The sequence below is a fragment of the Crocodylus porosus genome, unplaced genomic scaffold, assembly GCF_001723895.1.
Source record: "Crocodylus porosus isolate Cpor-Errol unplaced genomic scaffold, CroPor_comp1, whole genome shotgun sequence".
Taxonomy (NCBI): Eukaryota; Metazoa; Chordata; order Crocodylia; family Crocodylidae; genus Crocodylus; species Crocodylus porosus.
Window position 1 is genome coordinate 103,000,575 of NW_017728947.1, and position 23,508 is coordinate 103,024,082.

At 44.5% G+C, this 23,508-nt stretch overlaps 1 protein-coding gene across 1 annotated transcript; it reads left to right on the forward strand.

The window, feature by feature from the left end:
- Positions 1–332: 332 nt before the first annotated feature.
- CUNH14orf79 (chromosome unknown C14orf79 homolog) lies at positions 333–23,212 on the forward strand. Its single transcript, XM_019550811.1, has 6 exons — positions 333–426; positions 1,928–2,636; positions 14,445–14,593; positions 17,276–17,405; positions 19,146–19,262; positions 21,377–23,212. The coding sequence occupies exons 2-6, from the start codon at positions 2,163–2,165 to the stop codon at positions 21,542–21,544; spliced, it is 1,038 nt and encodes a 345-aa protein (XP_019406356.1). The 5' UTR covers positions 333–426; positions 1,928–2,162; the 3' UTR covers positions 21,545–23,212.
- The last annotated feature ends 296 nt before the right edge of the window (positions 23,213–23,508 follow it).

A 23,508-nucleotide genomic window follows, 5' to 3' on the forward strand; every position in this document is an offset into this window, starting at 1 on the left:
CGCTGGCTGCCTGGACCAGAACGCGGGGGGGCGGGGCCTGCGGGCATTCTGCGCGGGAGCAGTAGGCAAAAGGGGGCGGGGCCTCGCTCCGATTGGCTCCGCCGATCCCCTGGGGGGGGGAGTAACCCCTGCGCTTGGAACTCCGCCCCCTCCCACAAGCGCTCCTATAAGGCCGTGAAACTCACTAAGCCCCGCCCCCGGCGCGTGGCCACACCCCCGGGGTGGGGGCGGGGTAATTCCAGCGCTTGGAGCCCTGCCCCTCCCACAAGCCCTCCCATAGTGCGGTGGAACCCGCCCCCACCGCGAGGCCACGCTCCTCGACCCCGCCCCTAGCAACCTGCCGCTTCCACCCGGCCCGTGGCCCCGCCCCCGGCGCGCTGTGCTCGGCCCGGCGGTCCCGGCACCTGCGGAGCCGCTGCCATGCGGGTAAGGCCGCCCCTCCCTCCCGAACCGGGCCCAACGGCTGTAACGGTCCGAGTCCTGCGCTGCCGCGGGGAGCGAGGAGGGGCACAGGCTACACTCCGCCTGCATGGAGGGGGGAAACTGAGGCAGGGCCCCGCCCCGACCAAGTGCAGGTGATCCCAGGCTGTGACTGACAGACCCCGGCCCCGGCCCCGGCCTCCCTCATTAGGGGACCCCTGCCCTAGGGCTGAGGCTAGACCAGGCCTGGCCTTTGCGGCAGTTGTGAGGGGCCCTGGAGCAGCAGAGCCCACGGCTTGTCACCGGGTGATAAAAGCACCCGTGGGTTTCTCCTGGGGATGTCACCTGGCGCCACAGGCTGGGACAGCCGGGACAGGTAGCAAGGGGCCCCAGTCAGCCCAGGGAAGCAGCATGATTTCCAGCTGGAAACAGACTCCGATTTCTCCCCGAGATAAAGCCTTTTATTCCAGGATCCTGCCGACCTACAGGCCTGTTGCCCCACTTTTACTGCCCCGAATGATGGAGATGACTCTTTCTCTTACACAGACTAATTTGAGTTTATTATAGCCCTTCTAGCCGCCTGCGTAAACAGCTGGCCCCACCTGTTTGGATGGGAATCGCAGCCTGGGAGAATCACACTCAGGACAGACCTGTTTGTTTTTAGCCCAGGATCCCAAGCTGCAAGGCTTTCTTGTCATCCGTTTTTAGCCTGATAGCAGTGTTGTCTGCACCGCGCCTGGGTTATGTATCTCCTGCCCCAGCGCTGGCCAAATCGCAATGGGTTGAGGAGATTGAACCCAATGGATTGATGTCAGTAAACCAGTTTCTGCTAATCGCTGTCCTAGTACAGGTTTTCATCAGGCCAGCCACGGTTGTGAATATCTGCGCTTAATACTCTGCATACCATTTTGGCTACCACAGTATATGATTTTGAGTAACCACAGTTTTCCGTGGCTGCGCATCAGCCCGCTGCCACCTGCCGTTTTCCCCATAAGTCTTTTGTCTGGTTAACCATGGGAACTTTCAGGAGCTGAACCCTGGTAGTTGGCAAGGGAAACCTGTACTCTTCATTGCATTTAAAACACGCGAGTTCCCAAACACGTTGGGAAAAAATTGTGCGTTTGGTTCTTAATGTGCAAAATGATAAATTAGGCCTTGCGTGTGCAATAGCTGGTCAAACTGAGCTCTAAGCAATTTAAAAAGAGGCTAAAAATAGAAATTAAATATATACTCCTGCCAATGTTTGCACTTCTGTAATGTCATTCTTCTTTTAAAAAATCTTGAACAATCCATGCAAACCAAAAAGGGGCAAACTGGCTGTGCAACAGGAAACACAGTGAGACTGACTACATAGCAAATGTCAGATAGAGACCTGAATTTAACAGTGGAATGTAATAGTTGTCACCATGACATTTGTGAACATTTGTTCTTGCCTTGTCTGTTATCTTTTCTTAACTCTACACAGCCGTTATCACAGAGCTCTTTATTTACAATCCTTCCTTTGCAGACTAAAATCCTGGATGGGAAGAAAGTCGCACTGAATAACAAGCAGAGTGCTGATGTCTGGGGGAGAGACTGAAGGACACACTGTTCTTGTCCAGCAACATTACCCAACTGCCTTGATATGGAAGGCAGGACTTTCATCGTGTTCTGGAAGTACTAGAACTTTTTAGGCATCTACACCTCATTTGCTGTTTTCTCCACTAAAAAATTCACTAATAATTCCTTATAGTAACTCAAAAATGCAGAACCAGCAACTGATGGAAAAACCTAACACCACGGACCTGATACGCCAGACAACTTTGAAGGATCTTACTGCTGAATTGGGTAATATGTCCCTCAGTCAAAACAGTGAGGGAAATGGTGACCATAATGTAAATGAAAGCAGACATAAGGAAGAAACGGTGGATTTTCAAGTGATGCAGCAAAGCCTTTGCGGAGGAAATAATAGAGGGAAGCCTTGTGAAGAATTTTCTGGGAGCACAAATTGCACATTAGAACTCAGTGGTAGTTGGGGTGACTTTGAAGGTTTCAGCAAAACCTTATGCAAGTCAGACAGCTTCAACCACACTCTTGAAGTTCTGGTGAAGTCAACAGAAACTACTAAAACTGATGTGGATTTAAGTGAAGAATATTGCAGCTCTTCTCTGGGACATCCCTGCTCCAAGCTGTCTGTACACAACCAAAGAGAGGCTCCTTCCAGTTCTCTAAATGAGGTATGTATTGATAGTTAAATTTTCTGCAAAAAAAATTAGTAGTGTTTGCAATACAGTTCCCTTTGGGACACCAGAAAATTTTCCAAATGTTGTACTCAGAGGATATGGTTTAAGGAGGAAAAAAAATCAATAATTTTGCTTTTAATTTAAAAATTAGTAAAAGTATTATTACAATTAAATTATTTAAAATAGTTTTAAATTTTAAAATTATTTTCAGTGATATACTATAGAACATTACGTTCCGTTTTATTATTGTTTGATATATGTATAACATTGTAGTATGTTAGCGGCTACAACCACATATTTCTGAGGTAGGCATTGTATAAACTGTAGTAAGCAACTATCTTGTCTTAAGTCAGGGGTCAGCAACGTACACCCTTCAGCCTGTGTTTGGTCCAGGGAAGTCTAACTCAGGCTGGGGCACTGGGCAGCCTACAGCTGTGGAAAGCTGCCCACCTCCTCCACAGCATCCTTCTCTAACCCTTCTTGTTTCTCATACTGATGTTTGCACTCACTGCAGAGAGGCTGGGTTTCTCCAGTGAGGGTAAGCACAGGTGAAGGGTAGAGATTTGTGGCCTCTCCCAGGGGCCTAGGTCACAAGCTCTGGCCCACGGGGGCAAAAGGTTGTCAACCACTGCCCTAGACCATTTAACATTTAGAAGACTAAAATTTGATATTTTAAAATTTAAATTGTTTAAATACATTTTATTTAAAAAATGAGCCCATATAAAATGAAATTTGAAAGCATGGTAACCTATATTAAAGCTGTAACCTACTATGTTTTGGTAAAATTTTGGAAAAAACGGTAAGTCCATTTTGTGAGAGGCTGGCAGAAGGCATGATGCTGAAGGATAGCCAACGTGATTTCGTCGTGGGCAGGTTGTATCTGACCAATTTCATCTCCTTCTATGATCAAGTAACGAACTGCTTAGATGTGGGAGACACGGTTGATGTCATACTTGGATTTTGAAAAGGCCTTCAATATGGTCTCCCATGATGCTCTTATAAAAAAAAAAAAAATGGGTGATTGTGGGCTGGCAGAGTCCATGATCAGGCTGGTTGGGAACAGTGGATGTGAGTCTGTATCGTCTTGACGGGAGGTGGCCAGTGGTGTCCCGCAGGGTTCAGTTCTTGGCCCCGTGCTGTTCAACATAGAATCATAGACTAGAAGGACCAGAAGGGACCTGTAAAATCATCAAGTCCAGTCCCCTGGCATGGGCAGGAGGTTATTGGGCTCAATCGAGCTCAACGAGGTACTTGTTCAACCTCCTCTTGAACACCTCCAGGGATGGTGGCTTCACCACCTCTGCTGGGAGTGTGTTTCAGATTCTAGATACCCTAAAGGAAAATAAGTTTTTCTTTATGTCTAACCTAAATTTTTCCTCAATTAACTTGTGCCCATTGGTCCTCGTACTCCCAAGGGGTGCCTTTCTTAAGAGTTGCTCCCCTAGATCTTAATGTTCACCCCTGACATACCTGTAGGCAGCTATCAAGTCACCTGTCAGTCTTCTTCTATGCAGACTGAACAAACCCAGTTCCCAGAGTCTCCTCGTAAGGCCTATCAATGATTTAGATGAGGATGTGGAAAGCGCGCTGGCCAAGTTTGCAGATGATTCTAAGTTATGGGGGAAAGTGGTCACACTAGGGGATAGGATTCAGATCTAAGCAGACCTGGACAAGCTGGAAAGGTGGGCAGAGTGGAACCAGATGCAATTCAATAAGGATAAATGCAGAGTGCGTCATCTGGGGAGAAGTAACCAGTGACATGAATATAGGTTAGGAGGAGATGTCCTGGCCATCATGATGGCTGAAAGGGACCTTGGGGTTATGATTGATCACAGGACGAACATGAGCTGCCAATGCGATGCTGACTACAGCATACTGGGATGCATTAGCCGATGCGTTGAGCAGGGCTAAGGAAGTGATGCTTCCTCTCTACTTGGCACTGGTGAGACCCCAGGTGGAGTACTGTGTCCAGTTCTTGGTGCCACACTTCAAAAAAGACATGGAGAATCTTGAAAGGGTCCAAGGAAGGGCCACAAGAATGATTAAGGGCCTGGAGTACAAACCTTATGAGGAAAGACTAAGGGATCTGAGACTGTCTAAGCTGGGGAAGACAGGACTGAGGTGGGACTTGGTGGCCATCTATAAGTATATAACGGAGGAAATATCGGGACCTGGGAGAAAAATTGTTCATTAGGGCATCCCAGGGGAGGACAAAGAGCAATGGCCATAAACTGTTAGAGGATGGTTTCAGGCTGGATGCAAGGAAGAACTTCTTTAGCATAAGGGTGACTAGAATCTGGAACAAACTTCCAAAGGCGGTGGTACAGTCCCAACCTTGGAAGTCCAAGACGAGACTGGACAGACACCTTGCTGGGATCATTTGATCTCAGTTGTATTCCTGCCCAGAGCACAGGGGTTGAATTCAATGATCTTTCAAGGTCCCTTCCAGTCCTTAATTTCTATGATTCTATGATATACAATTTGTTAATTATTTAAATTTAGTAAATATTCTAGCAGGAAATGTTTACCAAAAAATATAAGGAATGTCAGACTACTGAACTGGACAAGGTCACCAGGACAGTTCTTAGAAACTTCTGACAGCTGTAGCCTGTTCTGCAAGTGCAGAGAATATTTTCTTCATTTTAGTTTATTCACTATTATGGACAAACATAGAGTGGAGAGGTTTGCAAAGGGTTGAGAGAGCTGCTACTCAAGAGCCCACAGCAACTGTTATGCTAAAGTGGTATTTGGGTATAAGCATGTAGCCGTACAGGTGAGCTAATCACCCAAACTTTGACCCCAGATGACGCAGGGTTAAAGCTGGAGCAATTTTGCTACATATGCAGCCCCAGAGGCTTACAGAGTAACAGCTCCTTCAACCTGATCCCCACCCCCACCTCCACTCCCACTGCCTCCTTGCTCTGGCCTTTTCAAGCCATGCCAGACATGGGTTTGTCCATACGCTCAGTGTAATTACTACCTTATTCAGAGCTGAAAAAGCAGGAAAACTTGTTTCCCTTTTCCAGTCTATAAAGATCAAGTAGGTATGAGAAGCACAGATCTACTAACTTGCTTGGTGACCAGCAGTAATCAGTTCATTTCACTATCAACAGATAAGGCTTTGTTTGTTTAGTACATCATTTAGTATTAAAAGCAACACATTTTCTTACACAGCCAGCATGTTTAATGTAGTTTTATTTAACCAATGGACAATGGATAAATATGGGTTTTCTGCATTTTAATCAAATGCCAGTTTCCGTTCAAAAATAGCTCGAATCAAACCGTGAGTAAAATTAACTACACAAATAAGAAATGCTGTTCTCCAGTGTCTAACATAGCATAGAAACATTAACCATTTGAATCTAAAATTTATATAATTGCTGAAAATATATATGTCTCAATCATACTCTAGTTAGCAAAATGTGTCAGATTTAATGTAAAGGCTATAAAGAGTGTAATGGCTAATTGCAAATCAACCTGTATTAATGATTACCAGCCTGAGAATCATCCTTTTTGCAGGAAAATAAAACCTAGAAATGCAAATTAAAATATAAATAAATTATTACAACAAAGCTAGAAGCCTTTTTGAAAAACCTTTGGTTTAAAGCAACCCACCCAGAACAAAAGGGATCTTCCTTTTAGCCTCAGTGAGCTTGGCTAAGAATTGCATGTAACACTAATCATAACCTGCTGTTCACCTGTTAGACTGTAGTTTTCCCTGTAAGGATAATGATTAATGACTGAGTTTTTTGAAGGCCAGAACCATAAGGTGGAAGCTTTGTGGATTCTGCATGGGAGTTTTACCCATTGCAAAGGGTATCATGGGAGAAAGGAGGAAGGTGCTGGTAAGAGAAACGTTTGGAATCCGAAGCAAGACAAAAATGGGAACTGCCTTTGTGATAAGGTAACCAGCATTCATAGGTAAAGAGGATCTAAATTATTGAGGGCTTTGAAGATTAAGTCAAGAATTTTTTGTTTGTGGGAGAGTTTCTCCAGGGACAGACGCGTTCCTTGCAACTCCTGGCCAAAGCAGACCATAACAAGTCACTGAATTTCTCTTTAAAAGCAGAATCTCTTTATGTTGTTACCAAAGCTTCAGTTTAATCTGTGGTTATTCAAGACAAATGGATGCATCTGATACCTATTACTTCATTGACACTCCTTCATTTGAATAATATTATGTTGAGTTTTCTTTACCCTGTCTCAGGGCAGTGAAAGGCATTGTTGGAGATGCTGGCATAGATAACATGTATTAAAACCCTGTTTTAATCTAACCCTTTCTTTTACCTGTTAGATAAATGTATCTTGGTGATTTGTCTTAGGGTATGGATAAATGTACGCTTAATAGTGGCTTCAAAAGCGGAGGGATAGTTGCAGTCTAGGACCCTGGTTCATCCAGGGTCAGAGTCTCACTTGTGCTTCCACAGGATCAGGCACAGAGTACAGTTACAGCACAAAAGTTGCTGCGCGCTGCCAAGCAACAACTCCCCCATCACATTTGAAACTACTAAAAATATATGTTTGTCCATAATCTTAGACCGGGGTTGGCAGTGTTTTTTGGTGGTGGGCCAGAATGACCCAGCTCAGGTCTGAGGAAGGCTGGCACAAAGACCCAGCTGCCTCAATCACTTCTCACTGAGGGATCTAGTGAAGTCACAGGGGAGGTAGAAGGCGCAGCAGCTCCTTTAATCTTCTATGTTCCTATGTGCGCACCTCACACCTTGTCCCCACCTCCTGCTGATTAGCGGAGGACCCCACCACTCCCTCCTGACAGCAGGGGAGCTAAAACCGTGGTTTTAAAAGTGGCACCATTTTTGCTTCCCCACCAGTTACTAGCAAGTCACCAGCAAACAGAAGGGCTGTCTGGGGCCCCTCAGCCAACCAGTGGCAGGAGGCAAAAACAGCACTATATTTAAAACCTCAGTTTTCACCTCCCTACTGATCAAGAGTGAGTTGCAAGCAGGGCCCCTCCACCAATCAGCAGGAGGGCAGGGAAGGGGCATAGGGAAACCCTTTTTTGCCATCAGTTTGGTAGGTCCCTACTTCTAATGAGCTGGAGCATGGCATTGCAGAGCACCCCCTTCACCAAAGCCCTTGCCGCCCAGCTGCAGCATAGCACAGGCAAAGACCTACAATTTGTAGACAAATTGGAGAGAGTCCAGTGGACGGCAACAAAAATGGTGAGGGGGGTGGGGGACATGACTTATGAGAGGCTGGGGGAACTGGGCTTATTTAGTCTGGTGAAGAGAAGACTGAGGGGCGGTTTAATACCTAGAAAAGCTGGACGTGTACAAGTTCATGGGGCCAGATGGGATGCATCCAAGGATGCTGAAGGAGTTGGCTGATGTAATTGCAGAGCCATTGGCCATCATCTTTGAAAACTCATAGTGATCAGGAAAGGTCCCGGGTGATTGGAAAGGGACAAACATAGAGCCCATACTTAAGAAAGGGAAAAGGAGGATCCTGGGAACTACAGACCAGGCAGCCTGACTTCAGTCCCTGGAAAAATCATGGAGCAGATCCTCAAGGAATCCATTTCTAAGCACCTGGAGGAGAAGGAGGTGATTAGAAACAGTCAGCATGGATTCACCAGGAACAAGTCATGCCTGACCAACCTGATTGCCTTCTATGATGAGATGACTGGCTCTGTGGATGCAGGGAGACGAGTGCATGTGGTGTTCCATTTTAGCAAGGTTTTTGATACAGTCTCCCACAACATCCTCACAGGCAAGCTAAGGAAGTATGGGCTGGATGAATAGACTGTAAGGTGCATAGAAAACTGGCTGGAGCATCGGGCTCAAAGAGTAGTAATCAATGGCTCAATGTCTAGTTGGCAAGTGGTATCAAGTGGAGTGCTCCAGGGTCAGTCCTGGGGCCATTTCTGTTCAATGTCTTCATCAACAACCTGGAAGATGGCACAGAGTGCACCCTCAGCAAGTTTGCAGATGACACCACGCTGTGGGGAGTAGTTGATACACTGGAGGATAGAGCTAGGATTCAAAGTGACCTAGCTACATTGGAGCATTGGGCTAAAGGGAATCTCATGAGGTTCAACAAAGACAAGTGCACTTAGGCCGGAACAATCCCATGCACTGGTGCAGGCTGGGGGCTGACTGGCTGGGCAGCAGCTCTGCAGAAATGGACCTAGGAGTTACAGTGGACAATAAGCTGAATATGAGCCAACAGTGTGCCCTTGTTGCCAAGAAGGCTGATGGCCACATCTGGAGTACTGTGTTCAGTTTTGGGCCCCCCACTACAGAAAGGATGTGGACAAATTGGAGAGAGTCCAGCAGAGGGTGACAAATGTTGGGACTGGGGGACATGATTTATGAGGGAAGACTGAGGGAAGTGGGCTTATTAAGTCTAGAGAAGAGGAGACTGAGAGAGGACTTAATAGCAGCCTTCAACTATCTGAAGCAGGGGTCGAAAGAGGATGGAGCTGGACTGTTCTCAGTGGTGGCAGATGACAGAACAAGGAGCAAGAGTCCCAAGTTTCAGCAACGGAAGTTTAGGTTAGATATTAGGATGAATTTTCTCACTAGGAGGGTAGTTAAATACAGGAACAGGTTACCCAGAGAGGTGGTGAAATACCCATTCTTGGAGGTTTTCAAAACCCAGCTAGACAAAACCTTGGCTGGGATAATCTAGATGAGGCTGGTCCTGCTTTGAGCAGGGGGTTGGACTAGACGACCTCCTGAGGTCCCTTCCAACCCTCATTTTCTATGGTTCGATGAAAATCTAGCCAAAGGGCCATGGGGTGCTGACCCTGTTCCTTAGACTAATCTCCTCAACAATAGTGTAGCTGAGGAGGAATGACCAGGGCAGCACAAAAACAGAAACATCTGGTATTGGCCACTGTAACAAACAAAATAAAGTATTTGTAAGACCATTGGGCTAATCCCAGACAGTAATCCTTTGTACCCAGCTATAACAGGGTAACTGATATGAACTCTAATTAACATTAAGACATTCATTATTAATAAGATGAAACCACGAGGTGAAAGAAGAAAGAGAGCAAAACAGGCATATGAAGTATTAGTATTATCTTATCTATATTTGACTGAGCTATACTATAAGCCAGCGAGGCAATTTAGTGTCCAATCTGTCAAATAAAGCTCCCTATTGCTACAAAATTCTAGGTTCAAAAAATACACTAAAAATCAAACCAGTTCAGGATTCCCACCATACACATATTTTATAGCCTCTTTGGGCTCTTCTCTACAGTAAACTTGCTGCACCTTGCACCAGCACCCGCCACATACTGCACTGCTCAGCATGTGCTAAACCAGTAACAGTGGTGTTGCAAGCAGGCTAAATAGGTCAAGCTAATTGGCCCTTTTTAATTTTAATTATTTTTCCCGAGTAAAGTCTGGATTTGGCCGCACTGCTGGTTAAGGAACCAGCCTTCACAGAGCAGTGCAATGCGTTTTGAGGGTGCTGCTGCTGGGCAAAGTAAGTTTACCGTGGTGACGTAGCTTATTCTTTCCAGAAACCAGGAGTTGCTGCCTGGCATTCCTAAATCCTCTCCTCGCTATGCCTTCCCTTTACAGCTATATTGCTCCACTGGCTAGCACAGAGAACTCTTCCCAGGTGTTTCTTGATCCAGCCTGTCTCCCTGATTGAGCAGATTTTCTACTGCTTTTGTTCAGCCAGAGCCATGGAAGTGGTTGCTGGCTTATGCACATCCAGCCATTATTGCTGTTAAGTTACATAAGCGTTACCATGGAGAGAATTTCTCCAGTTACATTTTTCCTTTGACAGTTGGTTTGGATATCCCAACAGTCATCTTAAGGAAGGCTAGCTCAGGTTGGCCTCTGCTTTAGGAATTCATATTCATTGTGAAGGAATCACATGAGTGCTTGAAACTTAGGACTTGACACCAGGTCTGGAGGCAGTCTGCTTTCATAGAGAACGATTTAAGAAATTCCTCTTCCCTGCCTCTTGCATACAGAGGTAATTTCTAAGGCGGGGCAGACAATTATTTTGGGTGGAGGGCCACTTAACGAGCTTTGGTGAGCTGTCAAGGGCCAACATGGGTAGCCCCACCCCTTGACAGGTGCCCTGCCCTCTGGCCGCAATCTTGGGACCGGAAGTCCCACCTCTTCTCCTGACCTTTGCCACCAGAAGCCCCTCCCCTTGCCTCCTGGAAATACTCCTTTCGGGAGGGGAGTGTTGCCATCTTAGAACCAGAAAAAAAATCATGCAGTACAAATCAAACACCTACTGTAACATATATTTTAATTTTATTCAAAAAAATATTTTTTCATGATTTGTGTTTGCATACATATAGAGGTGATTGCATAATAACTCAACAATCTTAGTCTTCTATACTGTGTGTGTGGGGGGAGGGGTGCATAGTAGGGGGGTGTATGGTGGGCTGTGGGTATGTGCGTGTGTGGTGGGGTGTGGCTGTGTGGCGGGTATAGGTTATGTTGAGGGGTTGTGTGGCTGTGTGGGGGGGCATAAGGTATGTTGGGGGGTTGTGGCAGTTGTGGGGTGTGGGGGGGATAGGTTATGTTGGGGGTTGTGGGTGTGTGGCTCTGGAACACTGTCCTCTCCTGCAGTAACTGCAGGCAACACTGGGGGGAGGGGTGTGTGCGCCTGTGTGTGGTTTGTGAGGTGTGAGGGAGGGATGTGGGGACCCCACCCACACTGCCCCCATGGTGCAGCAGCAGGTGGGGCGCTGGTGCCTGGCTCTGACCAGCGCTGCACATTACAGCAGGAGCGCAGCCCCTGCCAGGCCATTTGTTTCCCTGGCACTCCTCCTGCACTGGCAGGTCATAGGAGGGAAGCCCCACACATTGGAGTTAGCTGCTTTCCCCGCCCCAGCCCCTCCAGTGCCTGGGGCTTCCCTCCTGTGCCCTGCAAGCGCTGGAGAAACAAATGGCCCAGCAGGGCCTGCACTTCTCGCAGTGCTGGCTGGAGTCAGGATCCAGACACGCCTACCAAACAGAGCACACCCCACCCCTGCTGCTGTTGCTGCTGCCCTTCCCCGCCCTGCCTGCCAGAGCTGCCCAGCATGGGAGGAGTGTGGGAGGGTCCCCATGCCCCTCCCCCACCCACCCAGACCTGCCCACCCAAGCTCTGTGCTGCTGCCATCCCCTGAGCAAGGGCTCCACACTGCAGCCAGCACCAGTCCCACACTCCATGCTCCTGCCCAGCTGCAGCCCAGCCCCCCCTCCGCCCCCACTTCCTTATCTGCTGCCTAGAGGGAGCAGGATGTGGGGGAAGCCTGCAGCAGCAGCCTGTCCCACGATAGTGGGGCTGGCTTTTCCGCCCACAATGGAGCCGTCATAATAGGATAGGTTGGGGGCTGGTATGGGTACCTCGCTCCCACCCTCATGGGTGGAAGGGCTGGGCACAATTCGTTGGGGGTGCGCCGCAGGCCAGATGAAAGTGCCTGGCAGGCCAGATATGGCCCGCGGGGCAGATTTTGCCCACCTGTGTTCTAAGGGGACACAATTGAATAGCTTAGGCTCAAAATTAAACTAACTTTAAGATTCTTACAATTTGGTAGAAAACAAGATGTAGGTTTAAGTAATTTTAATTAAAAATTAAACACAATAATACATAAAAAGGATACTGGCTATGAAATAATCTAAAGAAATCCCTTCTGTAGCATTTATGTAACTTACTGCCGAATGTTTAAAGTGTATGTTTCCCCATTTTTGCTTAATGTTTCTTTAATTTTTTTTTGGTTCCAACTTTACTTGCACTAGAACTGGGCTGTCAAACTCATCGCTGCTGTTCAGATCCACTCTGGAGACAAAGAGCCTCTTGGGCCAGATCCAGAGTTGGCAGTGGTGGGACACACAGCAGCAGTGGCAGGGCGGGGGTAAATGGGGCTTCTTCACTGGGAATTCAGATGCAGACCCAGCTCCTCACTGCCTTGAATTCCCAGCCCCTCTGATCTCTGTAGGCTTGCAAGCTGGGTGTTTAACACTTCTTCACTAGACAAGTAAGACAGAATGGTCCTTTTTACTTTCTAGTTCTCACACAACACTGCAGGTTTGGGGTTACAAACACATAAAGGGAAGTCAATGTCCAAACAAATATTGCTTTCATTAATATGTCTAAAAAAAATCATCACGTTAATTTTGTTCTTTCTACAAAAAAGAATAAAAAGTTGATCTAGCTTTTGGAACAGATGACATGAGAGCAACACTCCAGAAAGGACATGATTCAACATACCCTTATGCACATGAGTAATCCTAGCTCCTGCAAATAATTCCATTAATTCCACACTTCCATGAGTAAATGTTACTCATGTGAATAAGGATCTGAGCCCTGAAATCCTCAGTCATCATGGTCATAAGGGAACAAAAGTGTATGCTTTCCCTTCTGATTCTCTAATGACAGGTAAAGAAATGCAGAGTTGTCTGGTGCATTGACAAGGAAATGAACAAATGTGTCCTCTTAAGCTTCCTGGGAAACCCTGCAAAAATATAAAGTACTTTGTGCAAAGAATTAACTTTGTTTAGTTATAAAGTGTCATTTAGCGTTTTCATTTAACATAAAGAAGTCATATAAGCACAGGGGAGGGTAATTATTTTGGGCGGAGGGCCACTTATCCAGTTTTGGCAGGCTGTGGAGGGCCGCATGGGTAGCCCCGCCCCCTGGTCACCATTTTGGGACCAATATCTCAGGGCCAGCACCAGTGGAGCCCAAAGCGGGACACAGGCTGGCAGGGGTCTGTGGAGCCAGGCTGGGCTGCACCAGCAGGGAGAGAGGGTAGCTGACCCAGTTCCATAGAGCTCCCACTGGCTCCCCACCCACTCACACCCAGTGCCCCTAGCCCCATGGTAGCCACTTTTCTCTGCGCAGGGAAGGAGCCCGGGGAAAAGCGGCCCCGCTCCATGGCCGGCACTCCCTGCTGCAACCGTTTGCAGCCCACAGAGCTGTCCAGAGCAGGCACAGGCAGACCCACATGGGCTGTGAGCAGCTGCAGCATGGGGCGCTGGCCACAGGACGGGGAAGGGGCCGCTTCCCCATCACCGCGTTCCTTTCTTACCCAGGGTCCCCCCCGCCCTTCTCCCCACCGCATTTACCTGTGATTCCAGTGCAGGGCCGTCACATGCTCCCAAGCCAGAAGCCCTGGCAGGGGGGCAGGGCCAGGCGGGCCCCACTGTTGTTGGAGCCCTCTGGGCTTCCCCTGGGTCCTACTACCCTTGGTTCTTCTCATTTTTGACAGGAACCAAGGGCGGAGAAATATTAATTTTCTACATTTTTTAGGGGCCCTGTGGGCCGGATAGAATGGCCTCGCGGGCCATATCCAGCCCACGGGCTGTATATTGCCCACCCCTGGACTAAACATTTGTATACCACATTATCACCAAAACCTGCTTGCAGGAAAGTATATACCAGTTTTGAAAAGATGAATGCCCACCCTTCCATTGCAGACTAATTCGTAGCACCCCAGTAGGTAGGGTGCTCAGCTGGGATGTGAAGACCAAGCTCTGTTACAACATCCTAGGTGAATGCTGTAAGCTCTGGGTGTTTGGCTGATCTGGATATCCTCCCCTCCACCACCATCTATCTCTACCTTTCTGAAAGATGAAGAGCAAAAGCAATTCTGAAATACTGAACTTTTACAGGAAAGGAAAAGTGCTCTAAACTGTATCTTTCCTGTACTATTGCCCTGGTCCTGTGTACATACAAATTGCCTATAGATTTGCCTGTTTTGCATTTAGGTCAGGCTTCGAGTTGATGCAAAAACTCCCACTGACATCTATAATCTCTGGTCCAACTCCTGTATGAACTGCAAGATTAGCCTAATATGCATAATAACTCTGATTTTTCTAGGCCAAACATTGCTATGAGGATATTTTTAAGTTGGGCTTTCCAGAAATCCCCGTACCACAGTCCACAGAGAGCATCAGAAGCTTAGATCAAGTGATTAACACAAAGGATGAAGATGCTGGGCTTCCTGAGCTTCTGAAGAAACAACTTTGGTAACAACTTTAAATGAATAATAAAGATTCAGATGTTTCCTGTTTTCTGGCATAGGTATCTGTCACTCAGTGCCTCCTGAGGGCTCCATTCCTAGACTTCTAATGCTCCTCATTCATTCTGTAGGGAATTTAGGTGCCTAACACAGGTTTCTGCTTGGAGCTAGCCATCTGAAAGATAGGTGCAGCAATGCTAAGACATGTTGTAGATTTAGTTGTTCATTCTCAAAGCCTGTGCATTTTAATAGCCTGCATACTGAGTTTTTAAAAGAAATGGGTTGCAATTCTAGCAGCTCAAAAGCACGATAAAAGCTGCACTTATATATCACAAATATTAAGTATCATTAGAGCTGTTACTGGTTTTGGTAGCATATCTAATGACTACGCTCCTGGAATGTTTAAACACCCCTTCTTGTGTCCTTCTGGTTATCTGCTTTCCTTCTCTTTCCCATGTGCGTGTTAGCCAGAGCAGCAACAAAAGTCCTTCTCACCCTATCACAACTACTGTTCCTCTAACCACATCCTCCTAATTCCCTTCATGATTATGTTAGGCTCCCCTCATGTTAGGCTAGAGATTCTTCTGAATCAGTTGTGTAGGTGATTCCCTCACTCAGGAATGTTAATAGCAGTCAAAATGGTTAACGCACTGTCTGTGAAGGCTGCTGGAATGTCGATCTACTTGTTTTTTGAAAGATCAGGAGCTTTCAAACTAGCGGCCATGGTTCTTTCTGCATATATCAGGAGCTTTTTAACTGAACACTAGGCTTATTCATGTCTTATATCAGTGGGGGCCAACCTGTTTGGCAAGTGTGCCAATAATTTGTCCTGTACCCTTCCTGGTTAGAGTGGAGTGCCACTCCAGTCTCCTCCTCCTGCCTCATCTGCTGCTCTGCTTTCTGGTCCCTGCCCTATCTGCCACTGTGCTGGCTGCCCAGGCCTCTGCCTTACATTACTGACACTCCAAGTATTATAGTTTATAATAAAATATGGTTCTACTTTGCATTTCCTATCAACGGGCTCCTGTCAAACACACACAGAGCCAGAGCCTAATTAACCTCATAGGCTTTTAAACAGGATTTAGGTACCTATGTCACAAAAGGGCAGCAGCACTTATCATTACTTGTGGACAGTGTGGGTACTGTACAAACGTAGCAAAACTGCTCCAACTTTAACACCACATGAAGCAATATTGCGCTTGGGGCAGTTTTTCTGCATGTTTCTCATTCTTGCATTGTCCATGCAAAGATTAGAACAGTGGTGCTCTACCTTTGGGTCCTGTGGGCTAGATGAATGATGTGGAACCAGTCTGTAGGCCAGATTGGGCCCAAAACCACCTCTGCCCACCCTTGTGCTGCCTCCCCAGTCCCTGGGTACCTAAATTGAACCCTGTGTGCCCTAATCAGTCCTACACCACCTCCGTTCAACTCAGTATGCTGGGATCAGGCCCTGCCACCTCTGCCCAACCCAGTGTGCTGGGACTGGGCTCTTCATTGCCTCTGCCAGGTCCTGCACACCAGATATAGCATGCAGGGCCATGTTATCTGGCCCACAGGGCTCCCTCTGGGTTGGGAAATTTGGCAGGAGGGGACCAGCAATTGCTGCCACCACTTCTGTGCCACCACATTTCCGAACCAGTGGGGAGCTTCACAGGCGAGATGACCCAGCTCCATGAGCCAGATCTGGCCTGTGGCCTTGGGGTTGAAAACCCCTGGATTGGAACATAATCCAAATGTACATGTGTCCATACCTGAAATGACTGGTGCCTGTAACTTTGGTCTCCCACTTCTAAGGCAAGTGTTCTTGACACTACACCATTGGCTAAAATGTAGGCACTGTGCATGCTGAAGAAGTTTTTACTGAAGTCAAGTAGACATAATGGTTTAGGTAGGTGTCTCCTTTCTGACATCCTGGATCCCAGTGTAACAGAAACACCTCATTTGCAGTCATAAGAGTCCTGATTCTGCCAATAAGGGCAACCCTTCTGGGGAAAGGTGCCTAAATCTTAGTAGAAGTTGATTAGGATCTGGCATTCAGTCTTCAGGTAACTCTAACATGCTGGGAAAAGAGAGAGCACATTATTTTAAAATCTTGAAATAGACTGATATGATAGTAATATGTATAATATGAGAACCCAGATACATTAGGTACATTACCTGTAACAGAAGTTAGTCACATCACTTAGTTCACAGCTGAAAGGTGAGCAACATGAATAGCAGCCTGGTACAATGCAATACTAAAGCTGAAATCAAGGAAGGGGGGATGAGGCAGATTAACTAAACTGCAGAGTTAATTGCCTTTGAAGAGCTCAGCTTTTCACCTGCCATATTTCCACAACAAGACTGTACAATCCAGGCTCTAGATCATGAACTTTACTAAACCATATTTTCTTCCTGCTTCTGCCCTCACTCTGGAGATATGCAGGCACGTAAACAGAGCTCTCAAATATGCCATTGCTGCATGGCTGTTTTAGTGAGGGCAAAATGGAACCTCTTGATGGTAGACCACCTTGATGGTATGGAGAAACGTAGAAATAATTTCAAATCAGTTCAATTCTATAACTGGTGGTTCAATATATCCATATGCAGTTTTTTGCAGCGAGACTGAAATGAAAGATAATGACTTTTTTGTGAAGTACTGGTATGGAAATATTCTCTGAACTATTTCAAGTTGCATTTTTTTTTCTAGTATTGACTCTGGGAACATATGGAGAACTTTTAGAAGCACCGATAACACTCCCAGTTTAAGATATTCCTGGAATACATCCCACTGCCAAGAAATTTTCTTGTCTGTTCTTGGAATAGATGCATCTGAAAAGGTAATTTGAAATAAAAGCTTGCTAGAATACCTGTGTAACTCTCTTTTTAAACTCCTATTCATTTACATCATCAAGGCTGAGGGAATCACATCCCAGTTATTCATGAGCATTTGGAACTATAGTTTGTTGGGTGACAAACAAAAGTTTTTTTCAACTAAGGCACTTATAATTATGATAGCTTTGAAGGTTCTCAATTAAGATGTTCAAACTAGCTACTAAAATGATGCTGGGATCAAATTTTCACCTTCCCAGTCCGTAACAGAGATTGTGTTATAGCCTACATTATAACAGCAGTACATGACATTTGCCAGATGATTGGGTCAACCCCAGATATACTTTGCCAACTAAAGTTTCTCAAATACAAACTAGTTGGGTACTTTTTGTCCTCCTTGAAAATTTATAGTTAACAATTTATACAAGTTCAGTCCAATTCCCCTTGTATTGGTGAGGATCTTTCCACTGACTTATATAGAAATGAATTTGGTCCCTGGAAAAAGTGGAATCAGTTGGGCTGACTTAAGTACCTTGTGTAAGACTTAACTTTACAAGTTAGAATGATGTTCAGTTTGTCTCCCCTTGAATCGTGTCCTCATTCCAGATGAAAAAAAAAAGAAAGCATCTTTTTAACTAAGTTGAAAGATCAAGATTTTAGATTTTAAAAACTCCCCAAAGTGTTATCATGATAATAATCAGTTTTTAGGTGGCATAAATGTAGGCCATGGGAACACAAACAAATTACTGGGAGGCAAGGGGACAGGCAGGGATTAAGAGTCCTCTGGTAACTGCATTCCCCACCAGTAAATGGAAGCTAAACTATTGCAACTTTGCATGCAGTAAAGTAGGGTTAATCTACCACAGAATAATATCTGTTACCATGAGGAAAGAATGTGCATAGAGATGGTTACCATGGAGCGGCTGATGGATGGTAAATCCTTGCCCCTGCTTTTACCTTACAGTAAGCAACTTGGTTCATATGCCCATGCCCTAAAATTTTTCACCCTGCTTTTGAGGAGCAACAGAGTCTTTCTTAATGATTCCTTCTGTTCAGATTGCAAATAGACCAGCAGCTGGAAAGCTCAGTGTTACCTGGACTGATCAACCTTTTGTACAAGTTTATCACTATACCTTTATTTGGATAATTAATTATGCCAACACTTTAAAGTTGTAATTGTTTTTATGGGAGGGGAGTGGACTTTTTTTTTTATAACTATACTGTTACAACCCTCCTTCCCCTCAAAAGTGTGGCTGCCCCTATTCCAGTATAAAGGCAGCTTTTATGTTGGCATAGGTAATTCTGTTACCATATACAAATGTTGAGCAGTAATTTACCATGGATACAGTTACATCACGATAAGAGAGGCAGGGTGGTGGTGCTGTTTTGAATATACTGATATTGTTAAAGAGTTTCAACTCTAGTGTAGACGAGGTCTGACCAAAACCCCCAAGGACACAGTGCAAGTAATCTAGTGAACTTTCAGTTCCCAGTTCAGCAGTCTGATCAAAGCATGTAGTCTTTTGGCTCAATATATTGCTGCCCTGAGTTTAGTGGAAGTATATGGATACACGGAATCCACATTACAAACCTCATGTTATGGACCGCAACTTCCTAAAATAAATAGTTCTTGCTTAGTTATTCTGAAAGGAGAACCTTTTTGGGGGGCAAGTACCCATTCATGAATAAAACATTTCTAACATTAAATAAACACTGAGCACATGTTTAAATGACTTTCTATTTCTTAGGACCATTCAGAAGGCAGTAAGGATGATGTTTTTGAAGATTCAAATGTTAAAGAAAATGAAGACTTAAAAGTAGATGGATTCAGTTTAAGTAACTGTAAAGCATTAATTCAAACCAAGGTAAGAGGAGGTCTTAGGCAAACACATTCAAAACATACAGTTAATTTTGTATATCAGTACGTGTGACAATACAGAGTAGAAAGAAATCTCTCTTTCCATCTTTCTAGACAGACTTATAGTGTGGCCAGGCAGTTCTTCAACTCTAGTTTGCTTTTTCAAATGTAACAAGTGCAAACTGATTTGAGACTGGGGGTGAAGAACTTCAAGTCGTTTGTTATTTAAGGCATTTGAGTTGCACAATTAGCATGGGTTCTGTCCTGTGAGAGCAGTGAACACGTGAGACTCTTCAGCGACACTTAATGACTGAGAAGGATTAGTTACCATACAGCAGGCTTAGTGTGTTGAAGGCACATGTGAACAGATAGGGACAATGACTAACTCTTAAAAAATACAGTCAGGGAAGACAGTAGAAGCAAAGAGTTTCTAGTTGTGCTCCAACTGGTATTTCTGGTATTCAGAATGAATCAGAGATTAAACTTGCTTAGCTCAGGAAAAGAAACGAGAAAACAAAGTACAATGAGAATTCCTCAGAAGAGGGGACTCAGTGGGGACCTGTTTGAAACGGAGAAGAGGACTGACATTAAAATGATAGGGATTTTGAAGCATAACATGAGGATTTTGCTGGGGTTTAGTGCATTGCATGAAGAGTGCTGAGGAATGCATTTGGAAATTCTTCAAGGTTAGAGAGTCTGAGCTGCTTTAATCACACACTTCCTTTCCTTACTAATTTAAATCCCCTGTTTTTTCATGTCAACATACTTTACCCTAGAATGTAAATTCTAATTCACATCAGCACTTCCATGTGCCAGGGGCCAAGAGCTAGTGAGCTTTGAGTCGGTCAGGTTCCCGATAAAGAGTTCCTTCATTGTGAAGGGAAAATTAATGTTTAGAAATAAATATAGCTAAACTGTTCAGTTCAAAATTGCTTTTGGAAAAAAGGAACCCATTCTGAAATGAAGCATGCCAGTATTTCAGTTGATGTCCCAAACAAGAGTCTCCTTTTCTGGAGTGGAGAATAAACCATTTTGTTGCTGTGGTAATGCAGATGTGTGCACATGCATGCCAGGTTTTAGTCCACTTGTCACACTGAATGTTGAACTGCATTTAATTCTGGGTACCTTGGTACCAGTAGATAAACTGGAAGGACTGACTTAGAAAGGATTAAACTAGCTATTCAATTAATCAGTAAAGGTTGGGAGATCTTAGCTGGCCTCATAATTTGAGCTTTTGTAAAATCCTAAGGAAGCGTATTTCTTTTAGTTAGGATGAATCAAGAGGTAAAAACTGGGGAGACAGAATGAAATTAAAGAAAAACCAACTGAAAAAACAGTCTTGTCGAACTCAAATGGACTTCGGGGCTAGGGACAGAAATGACACATAAATTGGTATAAGCAATTAGAAACCAGTTCAAATATGTAACACAACAGAAGTTCAGTGCACATAAACCATTTTCAAAATGTACAAAACTAGTTTAAGATCCTGGATGGATGTGGCATGAGACTTAACTGATTTAGGTTAAATTGGTTTATTGAACTTCTGTCCCAGATCCCCTTCAGATTCAAATAACTCACAGTTCCCCAGCATCCCAGGATGCTTTGTACTTCCCTCAGCAATCCCCCCCACCCCCCCGGGGTGGATGGACTAGCTTTTGCCCCAGCTGTCTGCTCCAGCCAAGCAGGGAGTCATGCTCTAGCAAGTCCCCAGGTTCTGGACCCGCCAACTGCAGGCATGCAGCTGCATTTTCAGAAGCAAAAGCGAATGTCCATTCACTTGCTTTTCAGTTCATTCTGTGCAGTGTAGACAACCTGCAAAGACTGAATCAATTTAACCTTTTTGACTGTACTTAGCCTGGAGGATTCTGTTAGGGGAAATAGAGGAAGTCCCATTGCTAGGTATTTCAGGAACGTGTATTAGGAAATGACTTGTGAATAATCCATCCTTAATTTGAGCATGGTATAAATGATATCATAGGATCTTTTCTTTTTATCTCCCTGATTTTAATTCTTTTGATATGTAAGTAAGATTAATACTTTTCACAAAACCTGTGTAAAGATTTAAATTGAGGTGTTAATCAATATTTTTTAAAAAACTAATGTTTTTCCCTCTTGACACAGCTCTCTGTGTCACCAGATTCCAGGCGTGGTCAGCTCTTTACCTACAATCTGTTTTTGAAGAGGACACCATCAAGTGGAAATATGCAATACATAACAGTCCCGAAGAAGAGGAGAATTTTCACAACACATAGTCTAAAAATGAAAATTTTCAATAGTGATATTTGCTAATGCACAAGCACTTTTACCTTTCCTTCTCTTAAAGTGCAGTGTACCTTCATTTTATTACTAGACTGGTACTGAACTAGAAATGGCTTTTGTGGAAGAAAATTACTTTTTCTATAGATGTGGCACGTAAAGCAATTTTCATATTAAGGGTACTTAATACCACTTAGTTTTAGAGGTGAGGAAATAGTTTTGTCCTAGTAAGTCTGGGTGGCAAATTACAAAGTCATATCTACTATAGTAATTCAACTAAGCTTTATATTTACAGGTATTTTTGATGGACAGTTTGTGACTTTTTAAACTCCTGGCTACTTCAGGACCAAATTACCCTTTTTGATCCCAACAGTCCCTCCCCCACAAAAATCTACACCCTTTCTAGGTGTTGTGTGACATGTGCCTTGTCACAGTCTCATTTTTCCTTAGCAGGTTTCCCAAGCCACCCATCAGTCTGGTACTTCCTTGCTTCCTGCTCTGGGTCACCCACTTTCCATTCATGACCAAGCCTCTGAACTCTCTGACTCAGTGGCATTCAAGGGGGTTGTTTTCTGACATAGCTTGGGAGTCACTGTTACCAGCGCTGAAACATTGTTTCTCTACTTGGAATAAATTGCACCTTTTGAACCTAGTTATAAAAGAGAGGTTTATTCCGTTAGCTGCCAATCATATGAAACCATGCATAGAGCCAGTTGTGTAGTCAGTCAAGGTCTTATACTGTGCAGTGCTGTAGGTTGCTGTTTTAAGACCTTTAACATTCATATTAACAGCTGATTGGTGTGCCCACACACTCAAGTACCAAATCAGGCAATCTCCTACCAGCCACAGAATCCATGGCTTAACTTCACTACTGCACAAATGACATTATTCATTAGCAAGAAACTTATATGCAAGATATAGCAACCTCTTTTCTATTTTGTCCCTTCTGAATGTGAAATCTTTGTATGATTGTTTTTATTCTGAAAAGGCATAGATGAGCTTTTCCAGTGGCTTTATGACACTAAGTTTACAGCGTGACAACACAATTTTGTACATGTTAACGTATGTTGTACATAGTTGAGTTAAAGTTGTGACAAAACTGAATACCCTGAAATTAAACCATTTAAACTTTTAACCACTGTAAGCGCTACAATAATTCACTTACTACTTTAGGACCTATATGTAACTGAGAATGCCTCTAAGCCGTTGCTAGCAGTTAGTTGCTTAATTTGAGGATGTGAGCACTCTGTGCTGAAAACTAAGAAAGTCCATAAGGGCTGGCACTTGTGGTTCAAGATGTGATGTAAACTCTGATCAGCAGTAAAATCAGAGCTGAGTTATACATTTACAAACAGTAGTAGCTTTCGCAATGCCTATGTCTTATTCATTGAGGAGGAGCTGTTTGTGAGCTGATTGCTCAGTTAACAGCAGCAATCTAACAAACAACCTTTAGCCTTCTGTTTGAATACGTGCCATTTTAAAGTGGCTCAGCAGTCTTGGGCTTCAATCCTTCTCTGAACTCCACAGGGTTAAACCCGAAGTTCCATGTGAATGGGTGTCTGATCAGGGCCTAAACACTTATATATTTAAAGAAACACTGAATTTCCTATCTTCAAGAATGTTCTCGTAGTAAAAAGTTGGCAAGAGCTAACAAGTCTGCACTGATTTTTGTAATGTTCTGTTTAATAAAATGTTCCACATGCAGCCAGTTTTCGATTTATTTTTCACCTACCTGGGAACAGCATTAAAATGCTGATTGAGCAGGGTACTTGAACATATTAAACCAATAATTAAAGATAGACAGGGGTCCTCAAGGACCTTCCTGATTTGTGGCCTGACTTTGTTATTATTTTGTTTGTCTATTCAAATTTGTTTTAAAATATACTCGTTTATCAGAGTGAAACAGCGGGGTTCTGCCACAGGAGAGACAGAAATATCAGTCGTATCCAAACAACTGTTTCTGACTGAAGATTTACAGTAGGACTACCTTTTGAATT

What these genes read in the sequence shown, in the direction of transcription:
- CUNH14orf79 (XM_019550811.1), top strand. Translation starts at nt 2,163, where the DNA reads ATGCAGAACCAGCAACTGATGGAAAAACCTAACACCACGGACCTGATA. An exon ending in CTTCTGAAGAAACAACTTTG is followed by an intron (nt 14,594 to 17,275) that starts GTAACAACTTTA and finishes TTTTTTTTCTAG; the next exon opens with TATTGACTCTGGGAACATAT. An exon ending in AAGCATTAATTCAAACCAAG is followed by an intron (nt 19,263 to 21,376) that starts GTAAGAGGAGGT and finishes CTCTTGACACAG; the next exon opens with CTCTCTGTGTCACCAGATTC.